The 18,537-nt window shown below is 40.1% G+C and overlaps 1 protein-coding gene across 1 annotated transcript; it reads left to right on the top strand.

Moving 5' to 3' along the window:
* The first annotated feature begins 10,995 nt into the window (after positions 1-10,995).
* LOC122753281 (tripartite motif-containing protein 64-like) lies at positions 10,996-12,384 on the top strand. The gene has a single exon (XM_044000626.1). The coding sequence runs from the start codon at positions 10,996-10,998 to the stop codon at positions 12,382-12,384; it is 1,389 nt and encodes a 462-aa protein (XP_043856561.1).
* Positions 12,385-18,537: the final 6,153 nt, after the last annotated feature.

Below are 18,537 nucleotides of genomic sequence, written 5' to 3'. Positions count from 1 at the left end.
ACAACAACTGTGCCTAACACATTGTTATTGTTGTCCAGTCATTTCCAACTCTTTGTTACCCCATTAGGGGTTTTCTTGGCTAAGATACTGGAGTGGTTTGTCATTTTACAGCTCATTTTATAGATGAAGAAACTGAGGGAAAAAGAGTTAAGTGACAGGATCACACAGCCAGTAAGTGTCTGAGACAGGATTTGAACTCATAAAGATGTCTTTCTAATTCCAAGCTCAGTGCTCTATCCATTGCACCACCAAACTGCCTACTGACTGATTGGGATCATTTTCTTCCCAGGCTATAAAAGGCAGATTTTTACCTCCCCCAAGATAGTCTTAGAATCTATCTAGGAGATATGATAAGTCCTGTTACTTAGATTGAGTCATAGGATCATAGATCTAGAACTGGAAGGGAAGTCAGAGGCCATCTAGTCCAAATTTTTCCTTTTACAGATGAGAAAATGGAGCCACAAGGAAGTAAAATGACTTGACAAGGGTCACACAGGTAATAAGCTCAGAGGCAGGGCTTGAATCTAGGTCCTCTGACTCCAGAGTCAGTGATCCTTCCCCACTCCCACCTTGCTGCCCTGAATCGTATAATGACAGAATTCCAGAGCTGAAAGAAACCCCAGAAGCTTCTAGCCTAATCCCTATCTGAAACAAGAAACCCCTCTACAACACCTCGATGAGTGGTTATTGCTTGAATACTTCCAGGAACAAAGTTCTCACTACCAATTCCAATACCAATACTAAGTTTATTCCAGTTTAAGATCTCTCTAATAGTTAAAAAAGTTAGTCCAACCATTGTATCTTGTAACTATTGTAGGCTTGCAGGTTAATTTGTTTAAAACACCTGCCTAGAAAGCAGGAGATCCTTGGATCAAATCCCCATAAGCCTTGCCCTGGTTAAGAATAGAACATAATGGGGGCAGCTAGATGGCACAGTGGATAGAGCACCAGCCCTGGATTCAGGAGTACCTGAGTTCAAATCCGGCCTCAGCCACTTAACACTTACTAGCTGTGTGTCCCTGAGCAAGTTACTTAACTTCAATTGCCTCACTTAAAAAAAAAAAAAGAACATAATGGAATAGAACAAACACTGGCTTCAAATCCTGTCTCAGAAATATATTACCTATATGACCTTGCCCAAGTCATTTAACTTCTCCCAGGGTCCCTTTTTCCTTATATGTAAAAAAAGGGGTTGAGATACATGCTCCAAAAGACCCCTTCCAGCTGAGTGATCCTTATATTGAGCCCAAATATTCTGTCCTCTTAACTTCAACCCATTGTTCCTCTTTCTGACATCTGGGGTCAAGCAGAATAAGTCCAATCTTTTTTCCATCAGTTAACCATTCAAATACTTAACACAGTTATCATGCTCCCCTCCCCCAATCCTCTAAATCTCTCTTCCAGACAATGTCTCTAGTTCATCTTTGCTTAAGACTAGATTTCTCCACTTCCTTCAGCACCTCCCCCACCATCTTGACCAACTTCTGACATCACTCATATGTAGCTTGCCAGCTACTCTACTAAAATGTGGTGCCCAGAGATGACCACACTTCTCTAGATATGGTCTGACTAGGGAACAAATACAGTGGGACTGTCACTTCCTCTGCCTTGGGCACCAAACCTCCATTAATTCAGTCTACAGAAGGAAATACATACCCATCAGTAGCATTGCTGGAAACCTCTTGTCTACTTTTCAGCAAATGATGTAAGATATACTAAAAGGAGATTCAGTGCACTAGCCATATAACAAAACAAAGGGGGTTGGGGAAAAAGCATGTCACAGGAAAATAAAAATGAAGATGATATTCAGGTGAGGGTTGGACTAAATGTTCTCCAAGATCATTCCACTTCTGAGATCTTACAAGTTTATGTAGAGAAGGAAGGTTCTTGAGTTCATTGACAATTAAAATAACCCAAGATGATTGTAATAAAGAGAAAAGATTCTCACCAGGCTGCCACCTTTCCTAATTAAATCAATGATCAACTGGGCCTAGGTGGAATAGGCAGCCACCTACATAATGAATGTGACTTAAGAGGCACCTAGAAATATCTGACATTTGATATTTCCAGGACTAGAATTCCTTCCTGGCATTAAGAATGATTTCCTGGAGACCTCACTAGAGAAGGAGACCCCCAGAGCCTCTGAATCAGCTGAAGCACCAGTGTCGTCTGGAACTAAGCTCACAGTCTGGTGAGTGGGCTGAGCCCTGGGCAGGGGAGAGACTACAGGGGTCTATGCTGGTGCACAGGTAGAACTTGGATTTTATACCCCTGCTAAGAACCAGGAGGTAGGCTCAAGTAGAAGTGGCCCAGGTGGGGGAGGAGCACAGGCTCTTCGGAGCTAACAACCACAACACACAAAGCTGGTTGATTAGCAAGTTGGTCTGGGGTCATCTAGGACCAGGAAACAGGCTGGGCAAGGGAAGAACCTGATTCTCCTTAAATCATACCACCTGGGACTTCTTAAGCTTGGGTTACTGCGGCCTGGAAACAGTTCCCCACTTTAAGGAGCTAAAAGTCTAGTAAAAGAAAGGCAAGATGAGCCGACAGAGAAAGGTGAGGACCATAGAAAGTTTCTTCAGTAACAAGGAAGACCAAGGGGCACCCTCAGAGGAAGATGTCAACATCAGGGCCCCTATATCTAAAGCTTCCAAGAAAAATACGAATTGGTCTCAGGCCACAGAGGTGCTCAAAAAAAGGACTTTGAAAAAGAATGATTTCCTGGGGCAGCTAGGTGGCACAATGGATAAAGGACCGGCCCTGGATTCAGGAGGACCTAAGTTCAAATCTGACCTCAGACACTTGACACTTACTAGCAGTGTGACCCTGGGCAAGTCACTTAACCCCCATTGCCCCACAAAAAAAAAAGTTAAAAAAAAGAATGATTTCCTAAAGATCTCTGTTAAGTAGAAAATATTTTATCATGAAAGAGAACACATGTTAACCTACTAACAGTCTTTAATACCTTAGCAAGGGGGATTAGTTTATCAGTGTGGAGTAGTAAGTGATAGAATACTGGACTTGAAGTCAAGAAGACCTGTGTACAAATCCTGACTCAGTCACTAATTAGCTATATAACCCTAGACAAGTCACTTTAGCTTCACTATGCCTCAATTTCTTCATCTGTAAAAAGAGGGAGTTGTATTCAATAGCCTCTGTGGTTCCTTTTAGTTCTAAATCTTATGAGCTAAGAATGGGGGTTTGAGAAAAGGAATCACAGGACAAGTTTTTATTTAGATTCTTGAAGGAGGGATTCTGAGTAAACAGCAAGCTCTAAATTCAGTGGGGGAAGTAAATCACAGAATATTACATGTGGAAAGGACCTTGATTTTTTTTTTGCTTGTTTTTTTGTTTTGTTTTGGGCCATGAGGTTTAAGTGACTTACCCAGGGTCACACAGCTAGTGAGTGTTAAGTGTCTGAGGTCAGATTTGAACTCGGGTCCCTCCTGAATCCAGGGCCGGTGCTCTATCCACTGTGCCACCTAGCTGCCCCGAGAAATATCTTATTAGAGGAGAACTCCATTTTGGCCTACTGGGTTCAAAGACCCAGCTTGGCTTTCTCAAAGACTGTCTATGCCAAATAACCTAATAGCATTTCTTTTTCTTTCTTTCTTTCTTTCTTTCTTTCTTTCTTTCTTTCTTTCTTTCTTTCTTTCTTTCTTTCTTTCTTTCTTTCTTTCTTTCTTTCTTTCTTTCTTTTTTTCTTTCTTTCTTTTTTTCTTTCTTTCTTTCATTCTTTCTTTCTCTTTCTTTCTTTCTTCCTTCCTTCCTTTCTTTCACTAGCCTGGTAGATCAGTGAGTATTGTGGATGTAGTATGCTTATATTTTAGCTAAACATTTTTCAAAGTCTCTTATGCCATCCTTTTAGCATAGAGAAATGTGAACTGGATGACAGTACAATTAGATGGATTCAGAATTGGTTAAATGGTGATTAATAGATGGATGTTGGTCTCTAACGAATGACCCAGAGATCTTTTATTGGCACTGTACTGTTTAACATTTTTAATCAATGATGTATGAAGATATAAATAAGATGCCTGTTTGGGACAAGCTGCCTCAGTTTACCCAAATAACTCAAGGAGACCACCAAGTCAAGCAGAGACAGATTTATTACATTTTCATGAGAACAGGCAACCTCAATACCAGGAATGAGGACCGCAATAAGGGGCTCATGCTTTGGATTTTTATAGGGATTTTGAGGCGGGGAAGTCCCCTCGTGTACTAGGTGAGCTCACAATCTAACATCCAATCCTGTCTCACCCAGGGTGCATGCTAACTCATGATCAAGGTATAGAGACATGTATACATGTCCCAGGAACAAGGGGAAAAAGGGGAGGGGGGAACAAGGTCAAACCGAGGGAAGGCAAAAGGCAGGAGTAATGGTGCCAGGAGCTGATATCAGACTTAGGAATATAAAAAGGGAGAGGCAGGAGACATCTTCCTGTCTGGTCATAATTAATCCATGACAAAGACTGTGGGGTTGATATGTATGCAAAGGAGGGGAGAGGGGAGAGGGGTACCAGGCAGAGCAAAAGACATGACTTTTATTACAAGCAGTAAAACTAAAATGGAGCTGACAAGCGATAAGACTATAAACAGAGGCAAATGGAACTAACGAGCAATAAAACTTAGAGACAGATGAAACTGACTATAACAGAGCCTGGGGGCTGGGTACTTTCCAGACCCCATCCTCAGAGTCTAAACTGACTCAAATCCACTTATCCCATATATGCCTATTAAATTTGCTGATGACACAAAGTTAGGAAGGATAGCTTCCTATTACCTTCTCATATTTTCATGAAGGCTACCTTCAATGTGTACATAGACCATTTTTACAAAGTTTTTGCAAAGATAAGAATGTGAGCATAAGAACTGAGCAAATGTTTCTTTTTAGTTGTCTTTTAAAAATTAACACTGTTTGGGGCAGCTAGGTGTCGCAGTGGATAGAGCACTGGCCCTGGATTCAGGAGGACCTGAGTTCAAATCTGACCTCAGACACTTAACACTTACTAGCTGTGTGATCCTGGGCAAGTCACTTAACCCCAATTGCCTCACCAAAAAAAAAAAAAAAATTAAAACTGTTCACCAAAACAAATACATAAACAAACAAATAAATAAATAACACTGTTCATGATCTTTTCCATTCTTTTATAAGTTTTGTCCTCCTTAAGTGAACTTGAAGATTGATACATGGGTGCTTCCAGCATGAATTTTCTCTTTTTATATTGAGCTGTAATTACTTTTCCTTATTTCATTTTCTGGACTGCCATTTTCACTTCCTCATATAGCTACATTAGAAATGCAGGCAACCAAATGTGATTGTTCCCTTATCCTCAATGATGAGACTAGATTGCTATAATAATGCAGGCAGAACTTTTCCAATTCATATCTAATTTGATCTGTAAATGTTCTCAGGATGATTTAATCTTCTGCTTTTAGTCTGTTTGGTCTCCAATCCACTCCAGCTGTCAAAATCATACTTGTAATGCATAGGTAGGACCATATTATTCCTCTGCTAACTCTTCAACCCACAACCCCACACAAAAATTTAAAATTAAAAAAAAAAAAACCAACTCTTCAGTGGCTCTTTATTGACTACAGGACAAAGTAGAAGCTCCTTATCCTAACATTTAAGGCCATTCATCACATGTCTCCAACCAACTTTGCCAGTCATATTTCACTCTATTCCCCTTTCACATACTGTGTCCCAGAAAGGCTAGACTGCTAGCTGTTCTGACACCCATAGCTTCCTGCTTATAATTTCACTTTTTCCTTGGTATTTCCTTCTTCCTAGAGCAGTTTATCTAGATCTTTTTTTTACCCTATACTAGCACTCTATATTGTAGTATTTCAATAATTTTCTAAAATATCCCCAGAGCTGGGCTTAGAAGGTGCTCAATATTTGTTAACTTGAATTAAATTCTCATTGTGTTGATAGGACTCCTAAAATCCTCTTTTGCCTCCTCACTGTAGTAGGGAAGGAACACTCAGCTCTCAAAGGCAATGTCAGGGGAACATATGGTCTACCAAATTCAGAAGGCTTTTAGTAAGAGCCTGGTGATGTCAGTCAACAAACATTCATTAGGCACCTACTATGTGCCAAGCATTGTTCTAAGACCTGAAGATAAAAAGAAAGGAAAAAAAAAACCCAGTCCCTCTTCTCAGAGAGCTCACATTCTAGTGCAAACATACAATCCATCTATTGTTTGAGAACCAGCCAAGTTTAGAGAGTCATATCACTAGGTTGGCCACAGGATGATGACTTTTTCAGCTGGAATGGCTCTCACAGATCATCTTCTATGTCTTATTCTTGAAGTATCAAAGTGCTGAAGAAATCTGACAGTGTCTATTGTCCCAGCCTTATTTCACAAGACTCCCTTTGGACCAAACCCTGTTCCAGCCAGACTGGACTATTTATAACTCTATTTTTACTCCACCCTCTCTCTTTTGCCTCTATTCATTTGTCCAATAGGTCTCTCATGCCTGGAATGCACCTCATTTCTGCATTCATAGCTTATTCATTTATTGTAAATATATGCCTAGACCCAAGTATAGTGAGAACAATAGAGTATTTGATGTTTCCATGGAAAAGTGTTCCTTATTTAAAACACACCATCAACACCCAAATGACAAGAATAATTGCTATAGAAGAAACATTTTAGGAAGACAATTTAAGCTCTACTAAGTCTTAAATCTTTTCTCTCTCCTAAATAGAGCTAAGTATAGTTCCCAAAAGAAATTAAATCAAAATATCTTATTAATCTTTTGATGTATACTGATAACATCAACTTATAAGGATCCACTGAAAATCACATTCAACAGTTTTGTGATCTCAGGGGGTCTTTCTCCAATAATATCAAAATGCCATTTAGATACCATATGTGAAAAATTCTTAAAATACATGAAGAAAAAGTTCTAGAATGAAGACTTCAAGACTTCAATTCCAAAGGTCACATTGAACCAATGCATGATACTAATACCTAAAATCATCTTGACTTCCTCCAAGCAAGACACATCAGGCATAAAGATATCACAAAGAAGGTTATATCTGAATATAATGAAACTTACTGGCATCTTGAAATCAAAGCTAAATGGAAAGACCATATATAAAACAATTAACACCTATGCAGTGGCTATCTTAATGTACACTTTATGAACTGTAAAATGGACCAGAATAGATTCGGGGAAGTATTCTAAGCCAAAACCCATATGATATTAGCAAAACGCCAGGCCCATCAACCTAAGATATAGATTAGCATATATCTTATATAATTATATGTTATATATAATAATATTAATATAACATCAATATTTTCTTACCAAACGAAGAGTTTTGCTAGAAATTCTTAAAGTACATCTTCAAATAAGTCAAAAACCTATGCAAAAATTTCTAGAGCAAGTGGACATTACTTCACTAAGCAATAGTAAAGGATGATAACAGATACATGGCACTAGAAGGAAAGAAGGAAGGGAAGGAGGGAGGAAGGAAGGGAGGAAGGGGGGAAGGAAGGAAGGAAACAAACAAACTTTTATTAAGTACCTACTATATGCTAGGGACTTTCCTAAGTGCTTTACAAATATGATCTCAATTGAATTTCACAACAACCATGAGAGGTAGATGTTATTATCATCCCCATTTTATATATAAAGAAACTGAGACAGATAGAGGTTAAGCGATTCGCCCAGGGTCATACATCTAGCAAATATCTGCAGCAGAACTGAACCAAGGTCTTCCTGACTCTAGACCCAGAACCCTATCCACTGTTCCAGCTAGCTACCACTGGATTTGTCTAATGTACCTGAAAGTAGTTTACCTCCAGATGGAATTGACAAAATAGGTAAGATATAAGAATGAAATTAAAAGGCCCTTCACTGAGTATCATCCATAGGACTACAACCTATAACCTAATAAAGAATCATAGAATAAAGGGCTGAGTTATACAGATTTTTTATTTTAAAAATGAAGGAGAGGGGGCAGCTAGGTGGCGAAGTGGATAGAGCACCGGCCCTGGAGTCAGGAGTACCTGAGTTCAAATCCGGCCTCAGACACTTAACACACACTTACTAGCTGTGTGACCCTGGGCAAGTCACTTAACCCCAATTGCCTCACTTAAAAAAAAAAAAAAACTAAAAATGAAGGAGAGCTAGGTGGCACAGTGGATAGAGCACCAGCCCTGGATTCAGGAGGACCTGAGTTCAAATCCGGCCTCAGACATTTAACACTTACTAGCTCTGTGACCCTGGGCAAGTCACTTAACCCCAATTGCCCAGCAAAAAAAAAAAAATGAAGGAGAGAGGCAGCTAGATAGCACAGTAGATAAAGCACCGGTCCTGGATTCAGGAGGACTTGAGTTCAAATCTAACCTCAGACACTTGACACTTACTAGCTATATGACCCTGGGCAAGTCACTTAACTCTCATTGACCTGCAAGAAGAAGAAGAAGAAGTTTATAATGGCAATTCAAGAGTAAGTCATTGCTACCAGATAATACAAAACAATTTATACTTAAGGAAACCAAAAGTAGTGATCAGCAAAATTTATTCTAGGAAATGTTAGAAACTGTATAACTCATTGTTTCAAGTTATTAAAAAAAACACCAGGGGGTGAAGCCAAGATGACAGAGGAAATGCTGTGACTCTCAGAGCTCCCAATAGATCTGTCCACATACCACTAAAAATGCCATAAGACAACTCCTGGAGCAGCAGAATCCACAAAAGAAAAGAGTGAGATCATTTTCTAGTCAACATAGCTTAGAAATTCGGCAGGAGGGGTCTCTTATACCTGGGTGAGAGAGGATTTCAGTGAGTGCCATGCAGATCCAACCCCAGGTAGGCCCCTCCTCCAGAGTCTTGAAATCTTCAGCATCTGCAGCTTCTTCTGAATCTCAGCTCACAGAATGTTGAAAGGGCCCAGTGGTTGCTCAGGGGGAAATAGTGGGGGTCTCTGCAAGAGCAGACTTGAGTGGCAGAGGCCCAGTAGGGGAGGGGCACAGGCATGCCAAGCTTGTGGACCACAGAGAATCAAATTTCAATCAGATTTCTGCTTCCAGGTTAAAGAACAAGCAGGCCCATGGTTACTAACAGGCCAGGTAGGCTGAGAACGAGCCTCTCCTTAAATTGTACCACTTGGAACCCCCTGAAGTTTGGGACAGTGCATCCTGGAAGCAGAGTTCCACATTAAGAAGGAGTTAAAAGTCAAGAAATAGGTGAGCAAGATGAACAGGCAGAGAAAGCAGCAGATCATCAAAAGTATCTTTGGTGGCAAGGTAGATCAAAATACACTCTCAGAAGACAATAATAACAAAGTCAAAGCTCCTACATCCAAAGCTTCCAAGAAAAATGTGAATTGGTCTCAGGCCATGGAAGTGCTCAAATAACTTTGAAGACAAAGAGAGGTAGAGGAAAAATGGAAAGAGAAATGAGAGTGATGCAGGAGGGTTATGAAAAAAAAAAGTCAACAGCTTGAAAAGTCAAACTGGTCAAATGGAAAAGGAGATGCAAAAGCTCTCTGAAGAAAATTATTGCTTAAGAATTAAGATAGAGCAAGTAGAAACTAATGACTTTATAAGAAATCAAGACACATTAAAGCAAATCCAAATGAATAAAAAAATAGAGGGCAATATGAAATATCCCCTTAGAAAAACAGCTGACCTGGAAAATAGATCCAGGAGAGATAATTTGAAAATCATTGGACTACCTGAAAACCATGACCAAAAAAAGAGCTTAGACACCATCTTCCAAGAAATTGTCAGGGAAAATTGCCCTGATATTCTAGAAGCAGAAGGTAAAATACAAATTGAAAGAATCCACCGATCACCTCCTAAAAAAAAATCCCAAAATGAAAACTCCCAGGAACATTATAGCCAAATTCCAGAGATCCCAGGTCAAGGAGAAAATATTGCAAACAGCTAAAAATAAACAATTAAAGTACTGTGTAGCTACAGTCAGGATAACCCAAGATCTAGCAGCTTCTACATTAAAGGATCAGAGGGCATGGAATATGATATTCCCAAGGGTAAAAGAACTAGGATTACAACCAAGAATCACCTATCCATCAAAACTGATTATAATCTTTCAGGGGGAAAAATGGAACTTCAGTGAAAAGGAGGACTTTCAGATATTTGTGATGAAAAGACCTGAATTGAATAGAAAATTTGACTTTCAAATACAAGACCCTAGAGAAGTATAAAAAGGTAAACAGGAAAAAGAAATCATGAGGAATGTTAAAAGGTTCAACTGTTTGCATTCCCACATGGGAAGATGATACTTCTAACTCATAAGAACTTTCTCAGTATTAGGGCAGCTGAAAGGAATATACTTAGACAGAGGGCACAGGTGTGAATTGCATATGAAGGGATGATATCTGTAAAGCATTTTTTTTTGTTTATCCTTTTTTTGTGGGGCAGGCAGGGTGGGGTGGCTTATGTCTGGGGCTGGATTTGGGCTCTGGTCTCCTGGGTTCAGGGCTGGTGCTTTGTCCACTGTGTCACCTAAGGTGGCGCAGTGGATAAAGCACCGACCCTGGATTCAGGAGTACCTGAGTTCAAATCCGGCCTCAGACACTTGACACTTACTAGCTGTGTGACCCTAGGCAAGTCAGTTAACCCCCTTTGCCCCGCAAAAAAAAAATCAATGTGAAAAAATTTATTTTTTTACAAGTAACTTGGGGAAAATTCTAAATAAATAATTTCTTTTAAAAGAAGGAAGGATAGGAACACTCTCAGTCAGCATGGTGCAAGAACCCTGTCCATCCAAAGAAGTTAACCAGAAGTGTGAACTCTAGAGGCCACAGAGCTGTTGGAGCTGCAAGAATTCACAGGTTGACCTAGAGTTTTCTATGCCAGGGGAATTCACACCTTCTGTAGGAGGCCCCCAATGGGTGGATCCACCTCCTATAAAAGCAGAACATCCTTCAGTTCAGAAGCACTGCCTTCAGTGTAACTGAAATCTCTTCCTCTCAGTTGCTACAGAAAAGAAGCAGTTGGAGAGAGGAGAATGGCTGCTGCTATGGAAATGCTGCAGAAACTGCAGAAGGAAATCACCTGTGATATCTGTACAAGCTACTTCTGTGATCCAGTCACAATTGAGTGTGGGCACAGCTTTTGCCAAGCATGTCTCTCCTTGATCTGGAGAGTTAGAACTACCAACTTCTCTTGTCCAGAATGCAGGCAAGTGCCCCAAATCAGAGAATTCCCGGCTGTCAATGGGTGCCTGGCAAAGCTGACTGAGGTGTGCAAAGAGCTCAGCTGCCAGCTTTTGCAGAGTTCTGAAGGACAGCACCAGTGTGCCTCTCACAAGAAAATCCTCAAGCTCTTTTGCGAAGATGACCAGACAGCAGTCTGTGTGAGATGTTCCCAAAGCCCAGAGCATGGGGCTCACATGCTTTCTCCTGTAGAAGAGGCTGCTCACAGATGCAGAGAGAAGCTCCAGCACATCCTGAGTCAGGTGGCGAAGACAGTGGAGGAAGCTGAGACACTTCTTGCTAAGGAGGAGAGACCCGATGTAGACTGGCATTGGATTATCAATGCAGAATACTACAAACTGCAGGAATTCCTGTTGGAGGAAGAATTCCGGTGTCTTAAAAGGATAGGGCAAGAGCAAAGGACAACACAGGAAAAAATCTCCCAACATATGCAAAGGCTTCAGAGGCTCATAGAAGATCTGCAGGAAGCAGGCCACAAATCCAATGTGGAAATGCTACAAGATGTCAAGCAGTTGCTGGGAAGGAGTAAGTCACTGTTGCTCCAAAGGGACAAGGCTGTCACCCCAGAGATGAGAGAATATGCCATTCCTGTCATGATAGAAATGCTGAGCCAATTCAGAGTGGACATCACAATTGATCCTAAATCGGCCTGTTCATATGTGACTGTTTCTGATGATCTGAAGAGTATAAAGGCTGAAGAAGGCTGGCAGGTGGACACTGAGGATCCTGAAAACTCTTCTTACTATAGTTTGCTTGCTGACCAGGCCTTCAGCTCAGGCAGACAGTACTGGGAGGTGGATGTGAGTCAACTACCTCAGTGGATCCTGGGGGTCTATACCCCCTATTTAAGGAGAAAAAGGGGCAGGAATGTGGATTCCTGTGCCTCTGTCTTCCTGCTTCGATGTGTCAAGAAAGAAGATGATTACTATTTGCAAACCTGTCCTGAATCATTGAACCATCGAGTGAAATGCCCTGTACCCAGGGTCGGGGTCTACCTGGAATACAAAACTGGCACACTTGTCTTTTTCAATGTTTGCCAGGGCTCCCTCATTTACAGTTTCCAATCTTTACCCTTCATAGCACCCATCACACCCATCTTTTGCCCTGGCCCCCCACTTCCAGGAACAAAGTCTGGTCCCATGACTCTCTGTCCTGCCAACTTTCCTTGTGCTTGTTCCTAGTCATCTCTCTGATCATTTCTTTTTTTGCAGGGCAATGAGGGTCAAGTGACTTTCCCAGGACCAAATAGCTAGTAGTAAGTGTCAAGTGTCTGAGGTCAGATTTGAACTCAGGTCCTCCTGAATCCAGAGCCCGTGCTTTATCAACTGTGCCACCTAGCTGCCCCCTCTCTGATCATTTCTACAGAGAGGAGTTCTCCACTCATCTCAGGCTTCCTGCCTGTGGTCCTTCAGTTTCCACCCTTCCACACCAAGAGGACGAGCTTTGCTTACTTCATGATAAAGGAGTGACACCCTGCTCACAATCTGGAAACTTGCCTTTCACACTGCAAACTGAAGGGGATCATTCCCAAGGATTTTGTGCTCTCTTCTTCTCAGTGGATCCTGTCTACTTATGAATTGTCATAATAAATCAACCCTGTTTCAGCAGGTATCAAATGCTCACAGGGTATGGTTTCCATATGCTTGTATTTTCTTTTCTTCCTAGAATTTGTCAGACCTATGAGGTCAATAGATTTCAACCTCTCAGTCCTATAGCCTTGAATTAACAGCAAACCTTCCTTTCTCTCTTATTAACATAAAAGGAAATAAATTTGAGCATTCACTGTGCTTTTATATTAAAAAAAACTCCTGCTATTCTTCTTTTATATCTAATGTTCTATGAATTATTGTATAGATGGATAAAACAATTTTCTTTTGTTGTTGAATAAAAATGTTAGGATATAAGCTAATACTTGGGCAGATATGAGGTGGTGGCTAGAATTATACATCAAAATCTTGATGTCTTTCATGGTTCAACTGATGACAAAACCCCATACTACAAATGTAAACCCCCAGAATATCCTGGAAAACTTAACCTATAAACTATTGGGGAGCTAGACCATTATCTATTTACTCTAGACCCTCATTATTTGATTCATGACCCCTATAATCATCAGGTCTTTTCTTTTTTCTTCATACAATAAAATCTTCCAAAGGATCCTTTCTAGGCTCTGCTCTCCAGATACTTTCTACTACTGCTTTGTAGGGCTTACTCTATGGATTCCCCTTTTCCATTATTCCTCATTCTCAGAACAATGCCTATTATTGCAAGTATCAGACAGGACACAACCCCATGGTAGGGCACCTCCCACAACACTGATCTATATCCTTTCATTGACCTTTATTAAAAATCTCCCTGTGTCCATGCTCTCCTACTCCTCCGGGGGTCAGTTGACCCCAGGGGTTCCAAATCCCTTCTTCCTAGGTGTGATGAAATAATGGGATTTCACAGATACTCAAAGACCCACCTGGAGATTAATCTAGACTGATTGAATCAAGTGAGAGTGATCGACTGCTGATTAGCCTACTTCAAGTTAACTGGATTGTAATCACACCTGGCTATCCCTTAAAAAGGTATTGTTCTCAGAAGCTAGACTGAGAACTCAACTTGAGAACACCTTCAAAACCAATGGATTTGGATGACACCAACCAATCAGCTTGAAGCAGTGTGTAAGGACTGACTCTGTTCCAGACCTATAAAAAGCTTCCACAATCAGCTTGCTAGGGAGTTCCTGATTAAAGCAGGCTGGTGGAGGAGGACTTGAGGAAGAACCCAACCAGGCTGGAACTCTAGGCTAGATAGACCTTTTCTTAACTTTCTGAATTCTGTGTTAATACCTGTATGCTTTAATAAATGTTTAATGCCCAAAGACTGGTGCTGAAGCTTCTAATTTAAGGCAATCACATAATATAGATTTTAAGCATCACATAGGACAAGTAGACTTTTCAGGCACCAAATCCTCAAGGTCTGACCCTGGTAAGCTCTTCATCTCCCTTCATCCACAGAAGTATTCATCAGTGGAACCCTCTTCCACCTCCAAAGTAAGATCTCCCTCTTTTCTTCCTCCTTTTCAATCTTTCCTTCCTCCTCTTCACCCACTCTCCTATAGACTCTTCTCTTTTTGAGACCACAGAAGTCACCTTTCCTTCATTGCTAGCTCTTTATTCAACTCCAGCACATCTCTCCTATCTATCTTCCTGTTCCCTCCCCACCCCTCTTTCATTTATCCCTCCCATGTTGTAATGTAGTCTTGCAAAAGAAGCATTTACTTGTAGCTAGGGAGATTGCAGGTCTGTCAATAATGCACTCCTCCCCCCCACCCCGCCACTTCTTCCTTCACTGTTACCTTCACCTAGGCCATTATGATGGACCAAACTACTGCCTACAGTCTCCCTGATGGAACATTTATTGATGCAAATTTAAGAACAACATTTTAAATAAATGTCTCCAAACCAAATACTCATAATCTCCAATCCTCATGGGATGAGAAATTTTCAATACATAAAGACCCAGGCAAGGAAATTTTTTAAAATCATGTAGGAGCAAGATGTGGTACAGATGATCATGGTTTTCCTGTCTGCTAATAGAAAGGTACCAAGGATGCTTTCAATGAGTGTAAAGAAGATGAACCTACATCCTAACAGTTTTATTCAACATCAGAAAGCAACTGTTTTATCTATCTATGCAATAGTCCATTAAGTATTAAATAAAAAGGAATAATAGTAGGATATAGATTTGTTCAGGGACCATTTGTATCTGAAACCCATCACAAAGATGAGAAGAATGGGATAATATCAAGAATGACATTTGGGAACAGGATGAAACTTGTATCATCCTTGTCATACTGTCTACTACTGGAATCGTCCCAAAGATGCTTTGAAGGAACATGCAAAAGATGAGCTTCTACTCCAATGCTTTTATTCAATTATAAAAATGCAGTCATTTTATCTACCTATGCAAAGTTCACAGATAGTAAATGTAAAAGAATCATAGGAGAATAGCAACTTATACCAGAACCATTTCTAGCTAAGCTCCATTAGAAAAGATAAAATAAATGATAAGAATGATAACAATCATCATCAGCATAATAGCCACCATTTATATTGTTCTTTCAGATTTGCAAAGTGCTTTACAAGGCAAGGGTTGGTCCACTTTTTATTTCTTTATTGCTGTACTTTGCACTAAATAGATGCTAAATAAATATTTGTTGAATTGTGCTGGGAAAAAAGTGCATTCATTCAAAAGAAACAGAAAAAGGAGAAATTTGTGAAATGTAGTCTGGATCTGGGACATAGGACCTGGGTTCAAATCCCATCAGTGACACTTAATATCTGAGTGATTGTGGACAAGATATTTAACCTCAATGAATCTCAATGTCTTCACCTGTAAAATAAATGGATTAGATTAGATCACCTCTGAAGTACTTTTCAGATCTTAATCTCTAATTCTCTTATTCTATGATCCTAGTTTACAGGGAGGAGGAAGAGTGTAAAGAGGGTTGGACTTGGAATCAGGAAGACTTGGATTCAAATCCCATTTCAGACACCTTTTAGCCTTGTGATGATGGGCAAGCCTCAATTTTCTCATCTATGAAATGGGGATAATAAGCCTGAAATACTTACTTCATAGTATTGTTGTAAGGATCAAGTGACATAATGTCTTCATTCATTCATTCATTCATTTATTTATTCATTCATCCATTCACTTATTTATTTATTCATTCATTCACTTATCTATTTACTTATTCATTCATTCATCCATTTATTCATTTATTTATTGAACTTTTGTGGGGCAATGAGGGTTAAGTAACTTGCCTAGGGTCACACAACTAGTAAGTGTCAAGTGTCTGAGGCCACATTTGAACTCAGGTACTCCTGAATCCAGGGCCAGTGCTTTACCCACTGTACCACCTAGCTTTCCCTGACATAATGTATTTAAAGCAACTCAAAAACTTAAAGCACTCTATGTATTGGCCATTTATTATTTTGGATGGAACCCATTGTGCTGAAGGGTAGGAAAGCTCAGGGCTCCAAAGATTAAGGATTGCATGGCTCATCCTTCTGAACTTCTCCTTTCAGTTTTTTGTATCCATGATATCCATCACTTGTAATTCTAAACCTTGATATGAGTATTGGAAGGTTATATCTTTGGGTTAGGGACTGTTTTTACCTTTCATTAAATCCCTAGTGCTTAGCATGTAGTAGATGCTTAAGAAATATTTGCTGAGGGACTGACTTACAATCATCATGACTCCTACAGAGACCCGGGTGATCAGAAAACTCACCAACAGGAAACTTAGCCCCAGATGAAAAATTAATTTTGTGAAGAAGCTTATATTGAATCATTTTGCTTCAATTTTTCCCATTGATAAAATAGAAGGCTGATTGTATTAAGTGAAGCATAAAACATGGAGACCTATGTTCAACAAAGGGTTTTGGTTTTGGGGGGTTTTGGCCACCATCATGGAGTTGTAATATAGAGAATTGTCATAGGAGGAGCCTCTCTAGAAGAAAAGATATTCTAGGTGTTCCTATTTGTGTATGACATTTTGCTAATTACACACAACCTCATGATATTCCCAAACATCCTCAATGAGATCCAAAATTACTGAAATGAGAATGTTTTAACAATCTATTGAATAAAAATAAAATGAATGAAGAATCTGTATTGCTATACCATAAAATGTATTTGGATGAGTGGTACATTGAGATAGTCTACCAGTTTTTATTGTTTAGTCATTTTCAGTCATGTCTGTCTCTTTGTGACCCTGTTTAGGTCTCTCTTGGCAAAGATAGTGGAGTGGTTTGCCATTTCCTTCTGTGATGAGTAAAACTAAATGTGTGGTCACCTTAAATTAGAAGCTTTTAGCACAAGTCTTTGGGCATTAAGAATTTATTAAAGCATAGTAAAGAGAAAACATATGGAGTTCAGAAAGTTTAAGAAGAAGCCTATTAGGGGCAGCTATGTGGCACAATGGATAGAGCACCAGCCCTGGAATCAGGAGTACCTGAGTTCAAATCTGCCTTCAGCCACTTAACACTTACTAGCTGTGTGACCCTGGGCAAGTCACTTAACCCCAATTGCCGAAGAAGAGGAAGAAGAAGAGGAAGAGGAGGAAGAGGAGGAAGAAGAAGAAGAAGAGGAAGAAGAAGAAGAAGAGGAAGAAGAAGAGGAAGAGGAGGAAGAGGAGGAAGAAGAAGAAGAAGAGGAAGAAGAAGAAGAAGAAGAAGAAGAAGAGGAAGAGGAAGAAGAAGAAGAAGAAGAAGCCTATCTACTCTATGGTTCAGCCTGACCTCCTTCTTCTCCTTCCCTTCCACCACGATGAGGTTTCAGGTTTCAGCCACGGAAAAAAGACAGAGCCAGGGAGCCAGCCTTGCTTCCTATTTCCTGCCTCCCTCCCCAGAAGAGGCTATCTTTTAAGCTGCTTGGTTAGTTTTGTTCACTGGATTTTAGGGTGGTCTCCTTGTTGAGTTCAAAATCGTTAGCTTCTGAGAACAATACCCTATTTAGGCCCAGGTATGGTTTTGATTTAATTAACTTTAAGTACATTCTCAGTCAGTCTCACTTAATTCAATCAATTCTAAATCTCCAGGTGGGCCAAATCCCATTATTTTCTCACACTTCTCCAGTTCATTTTACAAATGTGGAAACTGAGGCAAACAGGGTTAAGTGACATGCTTAGGGTTACACAGCTAGCAAATGTCTGAAGACAGATTTAAACTCAGGAAGATAACTCCAGGCTGGATGTTATATCCACTATGCCAGATGCTGCTTAAAAGGGCAAAAGAGAGATATATGGTGGGCCTAAGTAATCTGGAGAATATTACCAATGATGCCTTATATGGAAAAAGCAACATGAAAAGCATCATCCAGGAAACGTATGTTTGGAAAAGGAGATGGGCCAATCATGACCACCCAGATATTGTACTGATCTTGATGGAATGATAAAAGACCTAGAGGAAGACTTTTAGTATGTTGGGTAGATCCTCTATGAAGGTTTGCAGGAGAACATGAACAAGAATCATACAGTATGTGAAGGTGTGCATGCAATTTGACTCTATCACTAGATGGTATTAGGAATCCATTGAAGTATACTGAAAATGGAGAATGTCACCCATTACTTAATCTGACTAACATGAAGATAAATGAAGGGACATCTCAGAAAATGCTCCAAGATCCTTAGAAAGAAGATACTCTCCCAGGGAAAGGATTTTGTTTACTTATTGGAAAACATTTGTGAAAGGTTCCTATGGAGATAGGGCCACCATAGAACTTGATCATTCAAAGCAGAGCAAGACTGGAGGGTATGGTGACCAGTGGAGAGGTTACTTGAT

Source organism: Dromiciops gliroides, chromosome 1, assembly GCF_019393635.1.
Source record: "Dromiciops gliroides isolate mDroGli1 chromosome 1, mDroGli1.pri, whole genome shotgun sequence".
Lineage (NCBI taxonomy): Eukaryota > Metazoa > Chordata > Mammalia > Microbiotheria > Microbiotheriidae > Dromiciops > Dromiciops gliroides.
This window is presented reverse-complemented; position numbering and strand designations above follow the sequence as displayed.

Coding starts and splice junctions, on each gene's coding strand:
- LOC122753281 (XM_044000626.1), top strand. CDS start 10,996: ATGGCTGCTGCTATGGAAATGCTGCAGAAACTGCAGAAGGAAATCACC.